At 43.8% G+C, this 25,399-nt stretch overlaps 1 protein-coding gene across 1 annotated transcript; it reads left to right on the top strand.

The window, feature by feature from the left end:
• Positions 1-3,266: 3,266 nt before the first annotated feature.
• Positions 3,267-24,324, top strand: LOC121597547 (protein Wnt-10a). Its single transcript, XM_041923369.1, has 5 exons — positions 3,267-5,322; positions 11,063-11,289; positions 22,388-22,773; positions 22,852-23,224; positions 23,323-24,324. Exons 1-5 carry the CDS (start codon positions 5,255-5,257, stop codon positions 23,508-23,510), a joined length of 1,242 nt encoding a protein of 413 aa, XP_041779303.1. The 5' UTR covers positions 3,267-5,254; the 3' UTR covers positions 23,511-24,324.
• Positions 24,325-25,399: the final 1,075 nt, after the last annotated feature.

Genomic DNA, 25,399 nt, shown 5'->3' with positions numbered 1-25,399 from the left:
GAAAACGTGGCCCAAAACAAAGCCCCGGTATGGTTTGCAGCGGCTGTGATTTTTTTTGTGCCGCGCTGTTGTTGTTTTTCTTTCGTTGGCCGCCGCCCGAGAGGGTGAGATGAAACAATTTAAGGATAATTATTTTTACTTTGTAACGGACCGGGTGCCGCTTAAAAGGAAGCGGCCCGCCGTCGACCAATGCCAACCCGACCACCTGACAACCGCCGGGCGGTAAGGGTGAGCCGATGGAATTGTGCCCTTTATTATCTAGGATCGAGTGGCAATCGAGTTACGCAAAAGGTTCGTAATTCATCCGTCCGAATGACACTCGCCAATTTACATATCAGACTGCTCCCGAACCGTTCATCCCGCCGTGCGACTGGTGTGTTTGCGTAGGATTGTGTGTGTGGGAAACATTGTTCGTCCATTGCAAAGCCGTCGAATCGAACGTGAAATCATGATCACCCTTAGCCAGCGCCGTCGGAGAGGGGTAGTTTGTGCAATTATACTCATGTGCACCATGTTTATTGGTTTGGTTTTCCATTGTCGGGACCAAATGTACGATTTCCTGTGTCATTTGTCATCCAAACCAACAAAAACGTGAACAGATAAATCCTCAGCCTTGCTGGTTCGCTTTCGTATTTATTTACCGAAAAACTGCATCACATCCAAGCAAGCGGTGACAGGGGTTGGCGCGGTTAATCATAATGTTAAACACTAATTTTCGTGTCATCGGGCCGTGCAGTGCGGGGAGGATGGCATAAAATCATGAGATAAAAAAACGACACACATGTACGGACGCTGGGTATCTGGAACATACTACACACGCACGTGATCGGATGGACATGCTCGTGCGGCGGCCACTGAAGCACATCAAGGCAACCCTTTTTGCGCGCGCACACACACATAGAGGACAATGGTGCACATTATCCCACGAGAGCGCAGCATGGGTGGTGATGCAGTGTTAATCGCTCGACAAAAGGGGTACAACCGTACGGCAATGTTCCATTGAGCTGAGCGAGAGCGAGAGAGAGAGAGGAGGAAAAAAACAAACCTAATTGACCCATACCAGTCGTTGCGTCGTGGTGTAAAGGATGCATAATTCACCTTGTTTTCAGAGATTTTTTTTTTCTTTGACTGAGATTGAGGCTGGAATTTGACAGATCGAAAAAGGGATTGGAGAGAGTTATTGGTAAACTAAGAGTCGTTAAATTATTTCACCTCTCAAAAGCAGCTTTGCATAATTATTTTATCAAGAGGAAAGGCTTGAAACACTGATTCAATTTATTCAACCGGCAACGAAATTTGCTTCATGTTGACAATAATGTTTGTATTACCTTTTGGTTCAGTTGGTACTGGTTAGTGTTTAGATTCTCGTTAATGGAATGAAGGATATACAACTTAGTATGTTGTTCAAAATTCAACATAAAAAAGTAATTAATATTAATAAATAATAAGTAACATTTTAACATTTTGTTTGGGCATATGGTAGTCAAGTTAAAGCAAATTTTCGTGTTTTAATTTATTAACAGCTTATAAAACTGTATTATACTTGACATGAGCATTATTTGGTGTTAAGTTAGTATTACTTACTGTCGAATGTTTGTTGTACCGGAAACTTAATAATTATTGCAAATAGAGCTCACCAAGGCGCATAACTAATCATGCCTTGAATTTCTTATGACACATTATGACAGCACTTCACAATGCGTGCCAACAGCATGCGTTGCCATGTGAGTTGTAACAACAAAACAAATTACTTAAGTAGAAGTCTAAAATAATTTGCTGTAGTTGTACATAAACTTATTTGCACATGCTTCCTAGTGAATTTCGTAAAACGGTGAAATTTCTTATTCTTTCACAGGTTAATGGGTTGAAATATACTTTTATACACAGGAGACCCTGGAGAAATGATCGTCTTGAGTAATGACGAATCACAAATACGACGATTTTGATGTTGACAGTTATCGTTTATCTGAAATTCATAGATTTTTTTTTATATTTCTCACAGCTAACCGGTGACATACACATCGGGGATCTCCTATATTTTAACTCATCAAACTTACGGACAAAGGTAGAAATTCAACGAAATGGAAAGATATTTAACAATATTTATTACATTTAACTGATTTTACTGACCGCGTTGATCAAATTATATCATTAGTATTTACTTTCATGAATGCTTTGCATACACATATTTAAAGAACAAGCTTCTACGTTTGGTAAATCAAGCCAGCTTTCAATCCAATATTAATCACAGAATGTATTGTATGTCCCCGTAGCAAGGAATGATTATCCGGCTGCTTGGAAGTCTAGGAAGCCTGTATAAAGGACGGCATATCTGCGTAGAACGTTACAAGATCCATCCAAGCAGAAGGAGAAGAACCATATACTACATTCTTATTGTTTAGTAGTTTATAGATATCGCCTGCTAATTCCACGTTTGGTAGTGTAATGAGCAGGCATGTTGGCTTTACTGGTGTTCGTTTAATCGTAAAATGTCGTACTTACATGTATATAATAAAACAAAATATATTAGAATACTAAAATAAGAATGACTAGACACCATATTCGTTAAGCAGCAAAAAAAAAGGTTCTTCAGCTATTTATAATACCATGCATCATAATAGATCCAACATCATTGTTGTTATTTGTTTTTACATGACCCATAAACTCCACATTTCACAGAAGCAGCCCCACGACGGCCGCACCCACTTCCTGCACAGCCTCCGGTATCATATACGGGAGGTCGCAAGTGTCTGGGAGAGGCTTCAAGAAGATTCGCAATTGAATACGCGCAATGCTTTTTATTTCACAATGCTGTGGAGAATGATTTTTTGTTCGTTTCTGCTTCCGGTTCGCACCACAAAAACGGCGCCCAAGAGCGAGAGATATAAAACAGGACCTCCTCTAGCTGTGTCCCTATTGGTGCCGCGAGGAAGAATATGATCGACCCGGTAAAGGGACAATCATACCCCGCAGCATGCGCAGTAGCATAGGGTGCGCATCGCTAACAACATTGTTGTCGCCCTGCGAGAGCTCGCGAGTGCTTGCGTGTGTGTCTTTGTATGTATACCTGTGTGTGGTTCGCGTTTCGCATTGTCCTAGCACTGGGATGTATAATAACATCTCAGCGAAGAACAACCAGCGCACGAGAGATTGACACTCGCGGACGGGGCGGCAAGGCGGACGCGGGAGAGGAAACCATGTCAAAATCAATGCTGAAAGACACATAAAAATCGGTCGTGTACTGGGCGAGATTTACGCGCTCATTCAGTTGTCGTCCTGCGATTCTGCGGCGTGGAAGCCGCACCTTCCGTTACGGGGCTTTTCACAACGGCGTGTCTGTGTGAGGTTCGCGCGTGCATTTAGCAGCCAGCTGAGCGGTGAACGGAAGCGAAACAGAGTGTTGTTGGGGCACAGAAAAACGCAGCAAAAAGTGAGCCATCGATTTCACGAGAGCCGTCAATTTGCTAGTGGTTTTGCGACTGCCAAAGAAAACCTCAACCCTTGGGAAAAGCCAATTTAACCGAACCCGAGCGCCCGAGCCTTAGTCACCGCGCGCTGTGGCGAGTTTTCGAAATCTCATCAAGCAACTCATCACCGTTCATCTCGACAGTTGGAAACCGGAGCTGGCAAGAGGTGGTGGAAAGTGGTGGCACACAGACGAGAGAAAAAAATCCAATTCCGAATTCCTTAACTATCCCCTCCGCCCAAGCGTTCGCTGCGCCATCGACGTGTTTTTCGAAACGGTTTCGGAACAAACGAATAAAAACTAAAAAAAAAAAGAAACGGTGCTGCTTGAACGACGGCACACGGATGAACACGTTGCGAACCGCAAACGCTGGTGAGCTCCCGGCCGTGAGCGACATTCCCAGGCGGCACTCAGCTGGCGTGGCGTCGTGCCACACTTTTGCCGTCCGAAGCTCGGAAAGCTCCCCAGCACCGGGCCACGGGACAGATCGCACGAGAAACTAGAGAGAACTAGCGTTTCATTTCGCGCGCGCGTATACGCAGGGTTTCAACACGGCGAGGGTAAGCGAAACGCGATCACACGGTACGGTTGTTTGCATTTACGCGCGAACGTGCGGGCGGCCAGCAAGACCAGAAGGCAAAACACATAGTGTGCAACGTGGGCAGAGTACAGCTTTTTGGTGTGCCAAAATTTATCAACCAAAGTAGTTACAAGCTATTTAGAGAATTAGTTTGTGTTTGAGTGATGAATTTGAATGTGGAAATTCGTGGTCACTAATAGATTTGATGTTATTCATAGCATTCGTTTGACTGCATGCATGCTTTAAGTGTGTGGCATCAAAACAACGCGCCGAAAAAACGTTTCCCTCCAACAGAGTGTGAAAGAAAGCCTTCGCCATTAGCGCCATTTGTCTATCTCTGGCAGCCTTCAGAAGAGCAATTGCGAGCAAACCGAACGAACAGATAAACGGTGGCATCTGAACACAAATCTATCACATCGAAAGGGCCGACCGAATTCAACAATAAAGAAAACCCGGCACGGGTGTACGTGTGAGTGCGAGCAGGAGGTTTGGTGCGTGAGTTCCCCGTTGTTGCGGAACGCAAGCGAACGCAAGCAAGCTAGGGTCGGTCCGGTGGTGCCAAAGAAGCACGTTCGACCAATCGGAAGGACCACGCCGGGCATCAGCCACCAAAACTAAACGCTTGCATCGGTGGTGGTCAACGGCAAGCCACCTTTTACGGTTGCGTTAGGTGATGTTGCGTTGTACCGTCTGGGTCAAACGGGAGTATCCTTTGGGGAAGAGTCCATACGACAGATCGAAAGAATTTTGAAACTACTAAGCTTCAAGCTGGACAAGAAAATGCCCATGCTATAAGTGAGTGCTATTTTTCAACGTACAGTGTCGTGTTCACGTGTGAAAAGCTTCAGTCAGTTGTGAAATCGCATAACCGTGCAGTGTGGTGTGTATTTAAATGCATTTTCAAATAGTGTACGATCTTTACGACTCGTGTGAATTCTGTTGGGAGTGAGCTTTGAGTGCCCCTTATATCGATAGCAGATCGCTGAAAACGCACAGTGCTTCGATCCTGCATCGCCAAGTGTCCGCCAAGTATCCCCATTGGTGCCGAGAGTGGTTGAGATGCGATTGCAAAGTGACTGGTCGATCGGTACTGGCACGCAATGGATTAAGCAAGCGAACGCACTGACACTGAACTGCAGCATACCGTGGTGCGACCTGGATCGGGTGTATCCTTTCGCAAACGTTACGCCACGCAGCCAAGCCAAGCAATGGGGTATTGGGACGAGCGAAGTGTACGAAGACTGCTACTGTGGTTGGTTCTAATTGTGCTAAAGAGGTAAGAGAGTGCCTTTGAGCCTGAGAGATGCAATATCATTTTATTTCCGTGGTTCATGAAATGAAGTGATGAAAGAAGTGATGAAATAGCTTAACAGGATTAGTAGTTGATATTCTACTTCTTTAAATCTTTTACAGAGTGATGTTTTATCATGTTTTAGATGTTGTTATCTTTAGGTTTTAAATGGTTCATAAATTTTTATTATTCATGCTTGAAAAAAAAAACTAATACGTTATTATTTAAATATGATGATCCCACAAATTCTATCCAAATATGTCAAAAAAACCAAATTTATTCCACAGACAATTTTCAAACCAAATCTCCAATGGAATTTCCAATGAACGGCATTAGAGATAAAATTTCTGAGTTTTATCTAGCTAGTTTAAATTTCTAAAATAAAAACGTTTATAATTTCTAATATTTGAATTTATTTTCAACACTTCTCAAGTGGAGTGCCTCCTGTGAGCAATGAATCACACGACAGTACGTACATGGCCAGATAGTATAAAGTTTTTTTCCAGAATTTGTTCCTAGCAGACTTATTTTGAAGCATTTCAATAACAACATCAAATAGAATAATTAAAGATCTTAACAAGTGTCACAAACTATCTCATTGATTTTAAAGATTAATACTGAAATAAAAAATCGTACAAGAATTTAATTTGTTTAAGGTTCTACAGATTTCTTAGGTTGCTAACAGTCAACCAGTCAGTTGAAAAGATGTCATAAAAATCAGTTTAAATTTTAAAATGCATCATAACAGATATTACGGTACAATGTGGTTCATTATGAATTATTTCCAAATGAAAAAAAAAAAACTATGTTCAAATATATTGTAGATAACAACTTTCATTCGATACAACTTCTGCACGTATGACAACTTTAGGCAACCATATTAGTATATTTTTAATGATTATAGAAAATATTATCCTCTTCCTATGTTTTACATATGCTAAAATTCAATTCAGTATGTATGGAAAAGCAAATACATTTCTAAACGTTCAATGCAGCACTGGTAACCCCATTCCGGGCGTACGTGAGAACAATTTATCGTCATATTGTTGTTGGCATCAGGTTTCTAAATTTGTTTACTATGAAAACATACATATTTTTCTGCGTTCGATGTCAAATAAACACACGCGCACACAAAAACTTACGTTATTCACTATGACTCTTGCTAGAAGCATGACGAACAACATCGCTCAAAGCGCATTAATCAAGATTTATCAGCCACCAGCTCGGAGCGTTTGCCAAAACCGGAGCGCTAAATAAAAACAACGAACCACATCCAAAACTAGTCATACTGGGTCCTGTGTGAAGAGATCCCAAACAGCTTTTTCTATGACTAACCTTTACCGCAATCAACTGTAAATCAACATTATACTGACAATAAAAAAAAAACATACACGAGACTATTTCAAAACTAATAAAATACTCGGTAGATCGTCAAGCAGCAATGCAATGAAAGAGAATGCTCATATGCTCTTCTCAGATAGATGAATGGATAGACATGTGATCACTGTACAACGAGGCCACTGAGCTACAGCGTCAGTTTCAAGATGAAAAGTAAACCCTAGATCCGATAAAGCAATGCCTGAAATGAATACAAATTTACGCATTATACGCTCACGTGTTTATTTCTCAAGGATTCAGAATGCTTGCGCCAAAAGCCAAGATGAAACCAACGGCCACGCACTCAATGCTGGCAATGCATTTATCTTGTCAGCAAACTTTGCTCGCGTATGCATTTCGCGCTGCATCCAATGTTGGTTATGCTGAAAAGGGGTGCCAAGAACGCGCCAGGGCGGGATGCGTTCCGTTCCCATAAGATCTACTCGGTGTGATAAGAAGGAAACGAAAAACCATGAAAGATAAATAGAGCGAGAGAGAGAGAGAGAGAGAGAGAGAGAGAGAGAGAGAGAGAGAATGAAAGGGATTGAAGAAAAAAGCATTGCGAGATAAGAAAAAAAGGAAGCACAACGGAACAAAACACTAAACAAACACGACGTAAACAAGCAATTGTGGAATGGAATGGGATACAGGATGTTTCCTGCCCGGGCTGAGAGCGCTGAGACGCAGGGACGCCGTCCGTTGCATTTCCGCAAACTGCCCAAAAAAAAAGCGAATTTATATCTGTCAGCGTTCTGCATCGTCCACCACCCTAAACCGGAATGGTCGGCGATGATGGGAGACGAGATGTCCCATTCACAAACCGCTTCCGCTGCGTTGCATCATCGTCATCTGCCGGCAGCATTACGATAAGCCAAATCCGTGCGTAGCTTCGACCTCCGGTTTTGCATCGTTTTGTGAGATCCCTTCTTCTGTTAGACAATTCGATCGGCCTATACGCTGATACTGATCTGCTAAAATTGGGAAACCGTAAGACAGCGCAAGGACTTTATGAACAAAGATCCAGAGAAAGAGCGAACGGGAGAAGGGGGAAGAGGGGAGAGTCTGTGTGTATCAAGATCGAGATCACAGATAAGCGCAGTCTCAGCGACAACGAGGGCTGATGACGACTGGCAATGAGTCCAAACAGTTCTGGTTGTTATTTTTTGGCAGTGATCCGAAGGGATTAATGACATCAATCAGGGAGCTGGCAAGATCTACGGCTGGGCTTTGTGGATGTCATTCGATACGGAGGTTATCTTTTTTTCCCAAACCATCCAAGATCGTTGCTCTGTCCCAAGATCGACAAATCTCGAGACACATTTTCATGCTCCACCCCGCCCAGGGAAGGGCGGCGTTAAAAGGTTGCGTGAAAGTGATCACAGAACCGTCCGTAAGCACGCACAAAACATCTAGTTGTCCTGCCAGGTTGGCATTCCAAACTTTGGACGCCGAAAAATACACCGAACGCGGACAGCACATTGCCCAAACGAGCCTCGGGCTATTTGAGAAATCTGTTTCACGCTTGTTCCCATGCGTTACAAAATTTGTTCGGCCGAATATTTCGCCCGCGTGGCGTGATTAGGAATGCATCTCGCCAAACCTGGCAACTTTGGGCTGAATTTCCACAAAAGTTCCACGATTTAAATTAATTCTACCCTTTAGCTATGGGTAAAGTTTTGGTTTTTTTACATACAAACAGACAATAAACTTACATAGTGGCAATTAAAATTTTGCCCTTATCCGTATTTATCCCCAACCAAGAGACACACCGAATGCTCACCTCTCCACTCTGGGTCGTTCCCGGACATCGTCAACACAGGCGAGTGCGTTCACTGTACGCTCGATAATTTTCTTATCCTGGCTCCCCGAAAATAGTTGGCATATTTTTAGTACGATCACGGGCAGCAAATGCAGAGCGATGTAGTCAACCTTCGTTGGCAAGATCGCAAATTAGTATAAGGTTTCATCACCTCCGCCGGTTAGCCACAGCCACGGCAGATTCCAGCACTCTCTTTCTCTTCCACCTTCCTCTTGGACGCGGTGCAAGCATACATTCCTTAATGGAGTGATTATTTTCCCCTTGAGTTCCGCGTTTAATCGCCGTTCGCCGTACACAGAAGGCTGAAGACAGTGGCATCAATGGGAAGGGGTGGGGGAAAATCACTGTACCAGCATTCGCTAAAGTCAATGGCTGGTAAGTGTGGCTCCCGCAAACGGTGAAACGAGCCTGTGGAATGCGCTTTGCGTTCGAGTGCGAGATGACTAATTGGTTGCACCCGAGAGGAAACGGTCCGACTGCCTATCTCTTACAGTGGGCAGTGTACGGGAAGTGCAATCCACTCCACATGTCCTAGTATTTATGAACCGCTCGCCAGTGGGCTAAAGCGTCGAGTTGCTGTTCCAAGATGTCTCGCATTGCAGTTGTTAATTTCTCAAGTAACTCTTTTCACTAGCGCTCGGTAAGGTATAGTACGCTACCACGTTTCGTCCTGTGATTCACCAGAAAAGCTACAGGAGCTCACTCACCACCAACAGAAGCATCGGTTGGATTGGACCCCACGAACCTATCCCGAGACGTCTCCAAATCGACCGTACCGTATCTACCGTATGAAGGGCGCAGGAATCCGAAACATTTAGTTTTATTGGCTTTGCTTTTCTTATTTCTGTGCATCCCCTTTGTCGATAAGACTGTTCTCCTCGCCTTTTTCGTCTGATTGTTAGTGAGAAGATGTGCACTGACGCGATTTACCCAAGAAGCAGGGAGCGGGTAGCAGGAGGATTGAAATATCTTTCACAAAGTTCTCACGGCCCCAATCCGTGGACACGGCACTGGAAACAAGCGATGGCAAGCGGGAGTAAGCGGGACGTGGCGGCTGGATTGGGTCAACAAAGTCGAAGAATCGTTGGTTCTTTCGCTGCGCTGCTCGCGAAGGTTGAATGTCGACATAAATTTAAAGGGCTTCATATTTACCTAACCCTGCGTTACGGTAGGTGTACACCTTCTCAAAGGCAGCGTTCTCTGCTGGTGTGTTGTTGTTGTTGTTGTTGCAAACATTCTACCCCCTCCGAGGAATCTAGTGCAAAGCGGTAGCAATTATGATGAATGTTTTGTCTGCAGAATGTCGAGCCGGGAAGAGCTGCCAAGTCCTCAGAGCTGTTCCCAGGATCGTTCGGCTGTGAACGAAAGGGTTCGGAAACTGCAGACAGGACGATAGCGTCGCCTGTGACTGACCTGTTGTTTTTGTTCTTGTTGCTGCATTTGTGTGTTCAAGCTCCGCCAATTCTTTGGAGGTTGCGGGACTTGCAGGCAAAAAAAATGTCTCCATTTCCCAATGGGTGATGGATGAATGTTTAAACGGTCGACATTAATAATCGATATGAATTTTTGCCTTTATTTTATTGAATTTCTCATGACGGTTTGTCCCGATGCAAAGCAATGTTACCTGCTCCTCTGAAACGGTTAGCTCGAAAACATTCCGTTTGAGTAGCAAATATAACCTCCACCGTGTGTGTGCGTTTTTTAACTGCTTCAAACGGAAGATGGAGCGAGTGCAGACAGGCAACACTGATAAACGACAAAAAAAAGGATGAATTGGAATTACCAAAGCGAACCCAAAAGATGGACATGATTAACTCATAACTCACCGTTGACACCAATTAGGCTCGGATTAATGTGCACTGCAACGCGATGTTGCATCTCGCCTGTCGCTAATTGATAAAATTAATTCTACCCCACCCCGTCCGTTCGTTGCCGGCCATGGCAAAACCAGATGAGTCGCCAAAAACAGCAGAAAAAGCTCCAACCCAACGAAAAACATGCACATAATGCGGTTGCACTTCATTATTAATGGGCATCTTTGCGCCAGTCCAACCTGGCCACGGGTGCAGCGTGTGTTACGCGTCTGCTTAGGTGCCGAGAATGAGGCTCACAACCAATAAAAGGGTAACCTTATTATGGTTTAGCCTTTGTTGAAAACTACTTGGCGTTCCTTTTTTTTTCAGAGCCAGGAGAAAAAAACAAAGCTCCAAAGTAGAGCACAAATCTCACGACAAACACAAACAGACAAAATGTGACTTCTTGCACGCCTGACTGTCGTACAGGATGCATAATTTATCTGCCACGTATTAATTGGCCTACCATTAAGTTAACGATCGCAAATTAGCAGCCATTTCCCCTTGCTCGGGTCATGATTTGCTGGCAAGATTTCCTTCCGATACCGTGTGCCGTGTGCGTACGGCTGTTATGTCAATATTTCCTTTAATCGGTTCGGTATGTGTTTTGTGTACGACACGTTTACTCACTTTCTACTGTCATGTTTTGTCGTTCCTTTATTTCTCTCTCACACAGGGTTCAAAGTTTGCCGGACGTCCGGGCGACGTGTCGTACCGTGCCGGGGCTGGCCCGTGACCAGCTGGAGCTGTGCTACCGCGCGAGTGACGTTACGGCGGCCGCCATCGAGGGCCTGGAGCTTGGCGTCCGGGAGTGTCAGTACCAGTTCCAATGGCACCGGTGGAACTGCTCATCGCTCAGCACCAAAAGCCGCAATCCACACACATCAAGCATGCTGAAACGAGGTAAGCACCACCAACACCAATCTGCTCATCAGTTGTGTGTATCCCCTCGAGCAATAGGACTTTTCGGACGCACACGACGCACCTTGGTGCAACTGGATCACTTGCGCGTTGGCCGTTGTCTAAATCGAAACCGGACGACCCTTTTTAAGCGTGACCAACGAGCTTACGGGTCATAATTTTCTATAATGCTACCTTTTTTTAATTCTTCCTGTCCATCCCGTACCCTTGCTACGGGAAAATCGCGCTCGAAAAATACACGACCAACTGTCTCTCCTAACTGCACGGACCCCATTTTCCTTACATGTCATCCTCGGCATGCTCGACAAAAGGCAGCCAACTGACATAAAAATTGGAAAGTTTATGGTAAATTAAAGCTTCGCCGCAAAACTGGAAGATGAGAAGGTGTCGCTTTATGCACCGGTCATTTTTTCCCGACCCCGCCCGTGATGCACCCCTGTGGTGCATTCCGATGGTGCACCCGAGGGTATTACTCATTAGCATAGTCTTTCTGCCGGGCCGATGACGACACCGGGGAACAATATATGGGACGAGCATTCGGTAGTAATTCGTTCACCTTTACCACGCTGACGAAGGACTGCCGGAACGATGTTCTTGGGTGTTCTGCGACCGATTGTGTTCAGTGCCTCTGCCGGATGACATTAAACGCCTGGAAAGGTGTCGACAAAGATGACAACGAGAGCCCTTTCGAACAAGCAGAACACACAATGGGTGGGATAGTGAATGCCTTTTTTCGGCACTATTGAAACAATTTTATTAAAATCTATATCTTCATCCAGTCAGCGCGGTCGGTGGTAGTTTGTTATGTGTTGCCATTCCTTCCTACAATGTTGCCTGTTTGCGTGAAGATGTACTAGGTTGCGTAACCCTAGAATTCAATGGGCATTGTGACAAACGGCACATTCTTGCAAAGAACTTCTCAGGAAACACTATCACTTTCTGCGGGACGTCGTGTTGACGTCTTGGCCAATCAGCAGAAGGAGATAGTCTTCACCGGCAACTCGGCTGATTGACTGTTGCTCTTTAACCGGGACCAACCTCAACCTACTCTATCCTCTAAAAGTCCATTCAATTGTCAACCGTGTCACCGTGTTGGCCCATCAAGCTGTATGCTCTCACCGACTACCGGAGATTCCTTCCTACCACTGCCAAATGCATCTCATTCAATCGTCAAACCGAGCCAGAAGGCAATCAATCCTTCAACCAACCCGGCGAACAAAGAACCCGGACCCGTTGACAAGTCGGTACAACTTCGTTCGGCGTGTGTTCCGTGGCGTTCCGGAGTGACTTTTACCGTGGTGACTTCCTTCACATGGTCTGTGCAAAAGATGGATGGATGGGCCGAACTGAAACATCAAAATCGAAGTATAAATTGATGTAAATTTTGCGTTTCTCAGCGCTCCCTCGGAAGCAAACCATCCACCCGCCTCTATGTAAATGACACATCATCAGTGTCGCGCTGCAGCAATCGGTGAGGCCTTCTCCGAAATCGGGCAAGGCAAATTTGAAACACGCGAAGAACATAATTTGTCATGACATATACATATGTCAAAGTGTAGCCACTGGATATCCGCTGCAGATAAGGCGGAAGGTGAAGGCGAGCCTTGCGCGTTCCGGTCATCATCGTCTCGTCGATCGTGTTTGTCTGTGTGTGTATGGTAGGGACAAGGGTTGTTTATGTTGTCGCGATTCAGCGATTTTCCACTCGTCAACCGGTGACATTTCCCTCAACGGTTCGCCGGCTTTTATGCATGAGCTTTTGCAGTTGGTGGCCACTTTTCTCCTTCGTTTGCATCGCAATCGATCGAAGCGATCGATCAATCCTTGCAGGCTGTACAGTTGCCGAGGTGCGGTCATTCGTCAAACTGATCGGTTTTAACGATCATCGTGTGCCATGGCAATAAAGTGTATTGAGCTGGTGGCGAAAGGAAAAGGTTACACCGAATGCAGGAAGCATAGCGTTGCCGTGGTTCGTCTACCGATTGGGTGAATTCGTCACACTGAAGATTCGCTCTCCTGAAACAATGGACGAGAAGGGAGTTTGTTTTTTTTTCAGACGTACGACAAAGGGGAGGACCGTGACGCGAAGGGAAGCGGCGAAGGTACTTATGCGCGTGAGGTTTTCGGGTAACAGGCAGACAGATGGTGGTGAATACATTTGAATGCACTTACTGAGTGCACTTCCTTTGATGTGGATGACGCAACGGGTGCCGGCAATATTTATAACCACGTCAAGCATCTCTCCAGTGGCTAATACAGCCATCCGTCTCCGTCAGCAGAATTCGTCCCTTGCGGAGGATTCATGTCGATCAATAATTCGAGGATGTAGCCAGGCGGATGATTATGTTCGGTAGAATATTAATTGAGACAACCGGGTTTTAGTGGGTGACGGTTTTATTGTGTAGAGCTAGGTTGCATATGATAGAGGTTTAAATGGATTGAATCAGAGACATTCAAAAAGTTGAAAACAACAAAACCGAAACATCTTTTCAAATTCTCACATTCTCATACATCCCACTGCACCATTAATTTAAGTTGTTCATCTGACAAGTCTTACAAATAGAATAGTATGATATAAACATACATATTTACAGGGGATTTTTTGTGTGGATAGCTGTATTATTCACTGAATTAATTGACAATAATAAAGGATACAAGGGATCATTTCGGTCGTCTAATGAAAGGCTCGATTCTTGTCTGAGCTGGCACGCTTGCCAGTTAAGTAGTAAAGTAAAAATCGACTACAAATCTACAAGGACGACTTAGTCGTGTAAGTTGAATTGCTAAGAAAACGATAAAACATTCCTAAACTGTTTGAGTTGATTAAAGTTTAGAATAAACTGGAAAATTATAGCTTTTAAATGTAAACAGATTTCCTAAATAAATTAACAAAAGTCCTTTTTGGTGGTTCATTAAAACTGCAACGTATTGTTAACTATTAAATGAATGAGTCTGAAAAACATTGTGAACTATTAATATTATACAAAAATGGCTATTTGCGTTACCATCATTTGAGTACTTCAATATGTTATCGTTGATTTTAATCTATTTTTTTATTGTAAGTCTGTATTGAGGGTTGTTGATTTTAAATCAATTCAAAATCCCCAATCAAAATTGATGTATTATAGCTTTGAATAATAAATGGTGTAAAACATAAAATTCAATTTCAATTCTTCAAATTCAATCTTCTTCAAATTTGATTGAGGTTATAAGAGGTAAAAAGATACTGCTTAGTGTTTGTAATTCGTGGTCATAACCTGAGGTATTTGATGTTGTTGTCTGGTAGTACGACTTAGCAAAACTGACAGGTAGTCGATTAAAAAATAAATAGTAAAAGAGTAGAATACAAATCAAGCATGTAATTAAATCAATTAATCTTTAAGTAAATCTGCAGCTGGCGGAGGTCGGAGAAATGTTTGAGAAATAGTATAAACAGAATTGGTAAAAAGTTCATATCAATTATTTAAATGAAAAGCAACCAAAACAACACCATTTGGTATCATCGTGGCACAATTGAAGCAATTTGAACGCTAGTAATTCCGCACACTGTTTGTTTTTCACCTCACTCGGACTTCAGCATAGCGGCCCACCAGTCTGCCATCAAACATTCAGGAATGTAGACACTGCCCGATACCCTGAAGCTGCAACCAAATTCGAACGTGTACTAATGCGGTCCAGGTGCCACTGAACCGACCGAATCGATTTAATTGAAACGCTTCCGGTGGTCTTTCGCAATATTCCTTCACTTCTCTCCCTCTTTCCCTTCACCCAACCTGCCAACTCCAATTACTAGCTGGCACACGCACTGCACGAGAGCGCAAAGCAAAACAAAACAAAAAAAAAACGCAGAAAAAACCAACCCCGCTTAATGCGCTCTAAGCGAAATCATTAAATTCAATAATAACTTTGCTTGATTGACTTCCAGCGCCAAAAGCTCGCAACCAATCGCGGGCGGGCGAGCGTGTACGCCGGTTTTGTCCGTATTTTGCAGACCGTCCGATTACCGTTAGCTGGTGGGTAGGGTGAGTGGGAGCGATGGCGATCCTCTCACACCCACCCACTAATGATGGGTCCACAGTCCTTGTGGGGCTGCAATGGCTAGCGTTGGCATATTGGCAATGTAAGGCAAACAGAAAGAAGAAAGGGGGAGAAAAACTGCACACTCCGCGATTCAATTTCCCGCGATATGATCGATTATTTTTACATTTTCACCCCGAGGCTTGGACGGTGTTGGGTGTTGGGTGTAAAGTAAAGCAACGAGAAAGCGCGATCGGTTCCAGCCCCGATCGGTCGTTCTGATGTTTGGCTGAACCGTGCACAGATCAACATCGTTTGGGAGGCATTGATGGAGCCGTTCACACATTGGACCGCAAGCAGGGAATTGGCCGGGCAATCAGGGCCAGCGTATCGATCAGCCCGAGCTGATCGCACGACCCGGTGCACATAATAATCGACGCTGGCAGCGAAACACGAGGCGACACGCTGTTTGCTCAAGCCAAATGACGCAATTTGATGTAGCGAATACGATACGGGGCAGCTAGTACGAAGCCCATGGACACATGGACGTAAGTGGACATAAGTTATTGAAAGTAAATACAGTATTAGGATATGTATTATTAGCGATAATGAATAGGCTTTGCAATGGGAGGGTCGGGTTCCATGAGCGAGATAATATTTGATCCATTTTGTTTTTCACCGCGCTCACGGGTAGTAATCAAACGTTTGCGGCAGTAGCTTGCCCATATGTCCTGGGTTGTTTTAATGTACAAACAAATCATTCGCTATTTGACTGCTAGAATCAACTGCGAAATTGGCCTTCGATGTAATCACTTCCCTGCCAGCATCGTACCCTCGTACAATCCATTCAGTGTGAAGAATGTGTCTCCGGACTGCATATGCAACTTCTCCGACATGAAGGCAGCAACGCAGCAGCAAACAGCATCACATCATCTTGGCTGGGCCGGCAAGCTTATCAATTGGAAGCATTTTCATTGCTCATTGTCAACACTCGTGCGATGGTAAATTGCGATGCTGCTGTCAGTATCCGTTCCAGCCGCTCCGTCCCGATCTGCGTTATTCGTGCACAGGAATCTTACGCTACTTGTTGCGGTTGAAGCTCTCCAGGACGACTTTCGATTTAGAAGATTGAACGTTCACGGTGGACACATATATGTATGTGTCTGCCAGGTAAAAGAGACAAGCCAGTGGGACAGACACGACGACATCGTTCCTTTGCTTGATAGTGCCTTTCAAGCTACCTCTTTTTTTTTTGTTCAAAAATGACTGTGGCCCCAGCTTGCTAACAAAGCAAATAAATTCACCCAACTACACGATCAGATCAAATCAAATCAGATATTTTCCTCACAATATGTGCGGCTTCCGCCATGTCCCGGTCGAAGCATTTATGTTGTGCTCCCGGTAGAAGAATGTTCTCGGGCGAAGGGAAGGGCTTTCATGCTTCGGAGCGAACGGACATCGAGAGTGCTTTATTTATGCGCACTGCGGCCGCATATTCAAAACCGGGGCTCATACACACACATACATAAAACTGACATTTATTTACCGATGAGGGACCGTAATGCGAATAGTTGCGGCTGCTGGTTACGTGCGCTTGGTTGAAACGCTGCTGCATTGTGTCCGAGATGATGGCTCCCCACAGTTGGACGGCAAATCGGAGCAACTTTATCATACAATGTGCCACCAAGCTTTGCCACAAAGCTGCTGAGGTGGGGTGATATCCCAAGACGATTGACACTTTGCCGCCCACTAACGACAAGGCGTGCGGCAATCGTGAAGTGTTGAGTATGTATGTGATATTAATTTGATTGACCGAGTCCTAGCGTCAACCGCACGTTTCTTCAACCGATTCTTGCTGGGAGGAGTCGCGCGTCTTCCACGCTATCTATTTGCGCTGGTTGATTTGATCAGCCCAACCTTGTGTGCGGTTCGTGGTGCAATTTTCCACAAAACCACCAACCGTTCTGGGACGTTCGAGATAGGTAAACCTTTGAAAGCGAACACACGAAAAGAAACAAAACCGTGGACAACGAACCGTGGAGATGGCAAGGCAGACGACCGTGCAAATTCCCTGCTCCTATCAACTTCAGCCCGGCTGGCAGGTTGTAATAAATAATTCAAAAATCACCAGCCAACATCGTCCGCGCGTCCTTGCGATCACAGCACAAACCCTCTCCTGAAGTCTCCCTTCTCGTGCCCCCGGTCACAGGGGCACTTTTCAATTTAATTTCCATACAAATGAAATAAAATTTATTGGCTGATTGTTTTCGGATTTCAAACCACTGCCTCTGCCTGCGCAGCACGGGGCGAAAAGCGATCGGTTCGCTTGGGGAGCGCGTTCGCAAGCGTCATGCGACATCTTGTCTGTCTGTCGTGCCCGAAGCTGCCAATTCTTCGGCCGCGGAGTAGTTTCCGTTTTGCGATCCATCGAAGAAACCATGACTGTCGTTCGTGCTTTCGGAGGAGGTTAAGTGACGCTCAGCTTGAGAAAAGCGAAAAGTGTGGATGGGGGAAAGTGTTTGGTGTATGGTGGATGCACGAGGATGAATTTAAACGTCCATCCAGTTCGGTGTTCGGTGCGCGGCGTTGGGAAACGGATCCCGCCTGGGAAGGATCGCATTTGAGATCGGGCTTACGGGTGGAACGGCTCTAAATCGCGACCAAACGAATGAATGTTGTGTCAGGAATGAATAGCAAGATGGAGAGCTAAATCAAACCTTCCATGTTGCAGCCAGAAACTGGTTAACGAGTGCTTTGGATTTTCGGTTCAAGAGTCATACGAAGCGAGTATAAAAGATTGAACCAAAATCGATACCAAAAGTGGATGATTTTTGGAGTTGTTTCGATCTGCTCTATTTTTGAGCAATTTCAAATTTTAATATTAGAGCATTTAAAAGATTATCCAAAAGCAATACAAACATCTAAAATATAAACAATTTTAAACAAAAGTGTCATTTTATTCCTTCCAACGGTCTTTGGGAATCTTCTATGACCGTGTTGAATAAATATTACGAGTGAGAGTAGACAATTTTCATTCAAACGGTGAGGCAGATGAACGGTTACTGATATGTAATGATTGATCTTAATCCTAAGATCCATTATACCGTGCATTAAATTACATATTTAATGTAAATCGATCTTTGATCCTAGCTACAGTATAAACAACAAGATAATAGTTGAATAAACGTTGTCAAAATTTATTCAGCACATTGATACCGATAGCTAGATATAATGTTTAAATATTAGCTTAAGCACCATCACTAGTTTTCTAGCAGTCGAGAAACTGTACATCACTAATCAAATATTTTAAAGTGAACGAAAGGATACAACCAGAATTAAACATTGATCATCTTCAAAACTCCAACTTCCAACTTCCAAAACGACAAATTATTAATCTCACAAGAGATTCTACTTAAACACAAACTGATGTCTAAATTGTATTGTAGTCTTTTTAGGCCGGTTTTATAGAGATTTTGGTTATCGAAACCCCGATTTCATGTTTACTATCTTAGTTTACTCATGTACTTAACTACAGTCAGTCCAAAAAGTATTCGTCTAGCTGAATATTTTACTAAAAAAAGGCAAAACATGGCCGCAATACGTATCGAGCGATAAAAGTAATGATGAGGTTTGATAAAGGGACCATCAATACACATGTTTTGCTAAAAAATAACCATTTAAATAGTGCAATATTAACCCAAATACATAAAAAACTAAAAAAAAATCGTTTGCAGGGGGCGCAAAAAGTATTCGTCCATCTAGCTTTTTAATTATTTACGCTGGACAAACACTGCGTGGACGTGAATTAAGTTTATTATTATCAATGTACTGGTGACATCCTTCTAAAATAATGCATTTCTGTTGTTTCAATTGCACTTCAAGCGGTCAGAGAGGCAGTAAAGGCGGGGGAGTTAAGAGAATGGAGCATGAAGGCGAAAATCGTATCTTAATCCCGTGTATAACCTATCCTACCCATTTTTGAAGGTTACAAAATGTGTGGGAGGCCTCGTTCCTTCATTTGATCATAGTTTGGCCAATTTTCTGACACTAATTGTGTAACAAACTGCCAAGCAAGCAGCCATTCTTGACGGTTAATCTAACGAAAGAAGCGGTTTAATGTCCAAAAAATCAAATTTTAACAAGGAATTAGTGCATTTTGTGATGGCCAATAAGATCAGGAAAAGAGATGGGTCACATTTGGTTGATGGGTCATGCTGCATTTCATCGTAGCTTGTCATCTAATAGCTTGCATGAGTGAGTTGTTACAAACGTGTTTTGTTTGTTTAATACCATACACAGAAAGTGGCCAAATTTGTTAAGGTGCATCAAATAATTCAGGAATTGATTCTAAATTAGGCTCTACTAACATATTAAAACATGTTTAAATCGCCAAGGTCATACGACCGACGTCTACCATAGCGAAAACAGTCTACTAAGATGCAGCAGCAAAATCTAATGTAACGGTAGCATCATGGAGTCATGATGCTAGGGCTCAGTGAGGAAAGGTGAGCTAGAAAAATGATTCAAATTTATGGGAAAAAAGATTCGGAAACATATTAAAGCAGTTTTTAAGTACTTTGTGTCCCAGTTCTGAGAAATTTTACTTAAATGTATCACATGTTTCAAGCACAGACGAGCTGGAGAACATACAGGGAATTGTCATTTGCCCGAAACGCCAAACCAGCTGAAACCAAACTGATGAAAATGATTAAGTAGACTCTCAATATGATATCAGTTGCCATTTTTTGAATGGAACTTGGCCACGTGGTCCGGAATTGTAATCTTTCTACCCGAGAAGAATTGGAACAAGTCTTGTAGGATGTGTGGGTCAAAAATACGCCCTTTTTAAAGGTTCAAATGAGTTCTTGCGATGTGCAAGTAGTCACCAATGGTCATTAATGCAATAAGAAACAAGATCCGGACATTTTTTTATTTAATAACCTTTGTTTTCTTACGTATATTAGGCCAAAAGCCTGATAGACGAATACTTTTTGCGCGCCAATCAAATGACTATTTTTAGTTTTTTAAATAATTTAGTTGTTATTGCACTATTTTAATACTTATTTTAACCAGTACGTGTGTATTGATAGTCCCTTTATCAAACCCCATGATTACTTTTACCACCCCATGCCTATTGCGGCCATAACTCGCCTTTTTCTGCAAAATATTCAGCTAGACGAATACTTTTTGGACTGACTGTACTTAATTTCTTGAGCAATGTGTAAGCCTTTTGAAAAAGGACACTATGAATAATGGGGTAGTTATTGAATCAAAATGAAAATAACAAAAATACCACTATTAATCAAATTACGGAAAGCTTCAAATTCAGAACATTCGGCGTGTTATTAATAAATTTCTTCTTACCCTGTCCTTGGCCATACCGCTTTTTAATTTTACATGGTTGCCACGATGTATTAGAATAAATTAAAAATGTGTCTGACCTCTAGTAGGCCTTGATGCCACAGTAAATAAATAAAGTCTGTCGGTCAGTTCACCACTTCAAGCAGTTTAGCAGTTTTACTTCAAACCCACGCCAGTGTCATTTCTTCGATAATTCCTATTAGTCGCGTCTACGTGCATTGAAATACATAGGAATCAATTGTTAAGTAGTTATCAAAGACAAAACAACAGTGTATTATTATTATTATTATTTTTATTCAGGAGTAACGGTCCAAAAAGGCCGTACTGCTTAACAGGGTTTTATTATATTTGTTATTATATATAATTTTGTCTGGAAAACGAAGCAAGATTGTTAATCTTATTTTAAATTCAGGACAGCCGAAGTAAATTGTGTTTCTTTGTATACAAATATGTTTTTAGACAGTGATAGCAATAAGAAAACAACGATATTTGAATATTTGTGAGACAAATGACTTAATGGCCGTACGGGAAAGCTCATCAATTCGCGTATCAGTTCTTCGGTTATATGCATCTACGAGTACAAGATAAAAACATCACTTAAACCTCGTTGTTTTTAAGTCTGTTCTTCTGTCGTTCTAGAAGGATTCCTTCACTCATAATTGGATGTTTGGAACTTTACATAACCTAAAAATCTAAACAATTGTTGTGTGAGTATGAATTTGAAGATTACAGACGAAGTTTTGAGGCAGTCCGAAATTCGAATCATAACGTGCGCAATTTGAAACATGAGCTCGAAACTGTCCGGAATATGAATCAAAATATCGATGCAATATTATGATTTTTTGCAGTGTTTCTAGTAAAATTATTGGATATCTTTATTTTTTCCCCAAATGTAGAAGGTTTGCTTAAGTAAAGGGAGCTATACAGCGAGTTGACCGATTAAAATTGAAATAGTTAAACAATCTTAAATGACAGAAGTCCCTTAAGTGTTCGTAATTTGAAACACTATAGTATATAGCAGGGGTCTCCAAACTACGGCCCTCAAGAGCCTTTAATGCGGCCCGCAATGACTGGGTAAAGGTTAAATTAAATAGCTGTCTTTTCTGACGAATTAATCAAAATTATTTTTTTACTTTTGGCAGACGAAAATCAAGATTCAATAAAAGAAAGCTGCAAAATTTGGCTTAGATTGCTAGCATTTTCTTATTAAAACGAGATTTTAACTTCCACTCATTCTAAAGGTTGATTGTGTTGATTGTGAAGATATCTTCTTCTTCTTTGGCACAACAACCGCTGTCGGTCAAGGCCTGCCAGTACCCACTAATGAAGTGAGCTTGGCTTTCAGTGACTCATTGTTACCATAGCAGGATAGTCAGTCCTACGTATGGGGGCACGGTCTAATCGGGGCTTGAACCCATGACGGACATGTTGTTAAGTCGTTCGAGTTGACGACTGTATCACCAGACCCACCCTACATGTACAGATATAAGATACTTTAATTTGTATTGGATTTTGTTCATTATATTATTTAAAGACCCTTGAAATCCTATGGTGGAATTTTGACACATAATGTTGGAATGTAATAATGTAATCAACAAGTCAATTTTGTTCCTTCTGATATTAAGTCTTTGTGATCAATACACTGAAAACTTGCTTCAGTTTCTTCATCATTTTGTTCCATTCATGATCTTCACCTCCACAGGCTATCGAGAGAGTGCTTTTGCGTACGCGATCGCAGCCGCGGGTGTGACGCACAGTGTGGCCCGTGCCTGCGCCCAGGGCCGGCTGATCTCGTGCGGCTGTGACCCGTCCGTCAACCGGAGGGGCATGTCCAAGTCGCTGCGCGAAAGCTTGGAAAAGGAGAAGCTCCGCTTCCTGGACGCTATCGCGGAAAGCAATAGCGTGTTCGAGGAGGGAGACAGCTTGCGCAAGCTGAAGGCGAAACAGGCGAGCCGTTGGAAGTGGGGCGGCTGCTCGCACAACATGGCGTTCGGGGTGGAATTTTCCGAGCTGTTTCTGGACTCGCGTGAAAAGGGAGCAGACATACAGTCCCAGATAAACCTGCACAACAACCGGGCCGGACGGAGGGTAAGTTGAAATGACACCACCTCACCCCCGTGAGCTAAGAAAGTGAACCTATAGAACGAATGGACCCATTCTCTGCAGGCCGTCTCGAACAACATGCAGGTACGGTGCAAATGCCACGGCATGTCCGGCAGCTGCCAGCTGAAGACGTGCTGGAAGTCGGCGCCCGACTTTCGCGTGGTCGGTCGCGTCCTGAAGCAGCAGTACCGCCGGGCGATACTCGTCGACCAGTCCAACCTTGGCAACGGGCCGCCGATGATCGTCTACCGCAAGCCAAAGAAACGCAAGCACGTGCCGAATCTGCGCCCACCGCGAAGGCAACCGCGCGAGCAGCAGCTCGCCCCGGTCGGCAATCGGCTCGGTGGCTCCACCAACCGGAAGCTGGAGAATGCGCTCTTCTACTACCAAAGATCACCGAACTTTTGCGAGCGCGATCAGATCTCCGACATACCGGGTAAGTCGCGCACAGCAGGACTTTCGCTTTCGACCTTTTGTTTTTACTTTCATGTGCACGCACGCACATTTTACCTTTCCTCGCTCCCCCCGAAACAGGTACCATCGGACGGCGCTGCAATCGGACGAGCAGTGGGAGCGAGGGTTGCGCCTCGATGTGTTGCGGTCGGGGCTATAATCTGATCCGCGAAAAGCGCATCGATCGGTGCAACTGTAAGTTTCACTGGTGCTGCTTCGTGGAATGTGACGATTGTGAAATCGAGGAGTGGATTAGCGTGTGCAACTGAGCGATGCTGCTCACGTTCGGTGGCCCACCGGTTCGATTGTTTCCCGCTAGGGGCCCACCAGCGAAAGGACGCGGAGGACGGTCGGAGGCCAACTAATTAAAACACCCCGCTTGTTTGCTCCGCTCCCAGAACTGAAACATCTGTCCAAGGAGCGAGGGCAGCCAGAGGTGGGAGAAGCGTTCGGAAGCGTGATGTAGTGGACACAACTAAGCAGTATTACGGAATGTACGAGAAGTTGCCCCATCGGATGGTGTAAAATCCAGTTAGGCTAGGACCGTTTCTGTACAAATACAGTGTACCATTTTTTTGTTTGTTTGTTTATGTGTGTGTTAAGTGGCAATCGTTAGGCGAGCCTTCAATGTAATCTTTGCTCTTTCTTTCTTACTAAACCATTACTAGCCATTTCGCTCACTCTCTGTACTTTTCTTTCCCACATCCCCCTTTGAACAGTGATTTCAATTGTAGCCGCTAAGGACCGTGTTATTTATTCGAATGTGCGTTTTGCGTTTAAATTAATTCTAACCCAGTAAGAGCTATTACACACCCCTTAGTGTCATAATGTACCGCACACGATACAGTCGAGTTCTGCCTGCCCGTGGCGTCACACGTCATCGCGCACAACATTATGCCGTTACATGGAGGGACTGCGCGGGTGCCATCGACGGGGCGGAATTGATTGAAGGGAGATTGGCGCTGGAACGCGTATAGAAACACGTGGAAGCGTAGAACGACAAGAGGTGTAGTGAAACCAGCTTTAGCGACGCGACAAGTAAATGTAGCGAATGGATTCGTGATAATAAATTATGTCAGTCAATACAGGTAATATTTGGAATTGATTTTTTTAATGGAGACAGACTAAACATTTGTTTGAGATGGATCTCGATCGATCATGATTATGGTGATGTTGTTAATAAAATTTAAAGCATAAAACCCAAGACGCCATTGAGTGCGAGCGATAAAACATCTGCCATAAAGCAACGTACGTATGTGCGAATAAAAGCTCATAATGCTAGCTGAAGTCCGACATTTTGATCCTTTTCTCCCCAAACAATGCGACATAACGCAACGAAAGGATCCCATTGAGCTGATATTTCGTGGGTTAAAGTTCAGCCAATAGGTGCGCCTTATGACTTGCAGCGATCCGTATCGATTCGTTGAAGAGCCGTCTTAACCGTGAAAGCATATATACTCCTAGGACTCTTTCTTTTCTGTTAATAGTTCCATTCAAAAATATCCGAAGACCAATAACTGTATCAATCCCAACGGAATTCAGGCGAACGTCAAAATGGACGTCCATTCAGCACAGCGATCGCACTTTGAAGTGATTGTATCAGAGGAAAGCAAAAAGAGCGCAAAAAACATGCAATACAGGATAATTACTTCTTCAGCTCATCACTACCATAATCATTGTTGGGCGCTCTGTTTTGCACTGAGTAGGCAGCTTTATGTCCCATTGATAAATCTCTTAATACTGCTGCAATGGCACTGCTGCACCCGGTTTAGCGGAAATGCAAGATCATCATGCGCCCTTCATAAGAATTCCCTCGGGCGAAAACTCTCGCCTAGGATCCGACGGCCGCCTGGCCCTTTTAATCATTGCTCGGCGTTCCGGTCGGAAAAAGGACCAATTGGAGGAGCACAACAAGAAGACTGCAGGAGGATGATAGCTTCTTTGTTTATTTTCAGCACACACCTTACAGCCAGCCGGGACTTTGATCTTTGCCGTTCGGAGGGCCCTTGGATGCACAAGGACACGTAATAATGGCACGCGGGTGAAATTCACTACAGTTCCGAAGTCACGCCGTACCCGACCGGTGCGGATCATTCACCGGCAAAAACCCTGGGATGCAATTGTGTTTTTGCTGCGGGCCTAATCTGATCATCGAATT

Source organism: Anopheles merus, chromosome 3R (assembly GCF_017562075.2).
Source record: "Anopheles merus strain MAF chromosome 3R, AmerM5.1, whole genome shotgun sequence".
NCBI classification, from domain to species: domain Eukaryota; kingdom Metazoa; phylum Arthropoda; class Insecta; order Diptera; family Culicidae; genus Anopheles; species Anopheles merus.
The sequence above is the reverse complement of the archived record's forward strand: the minus strand, read 5'-3'. Positions and strand labels throughout refer to the sequence as shown.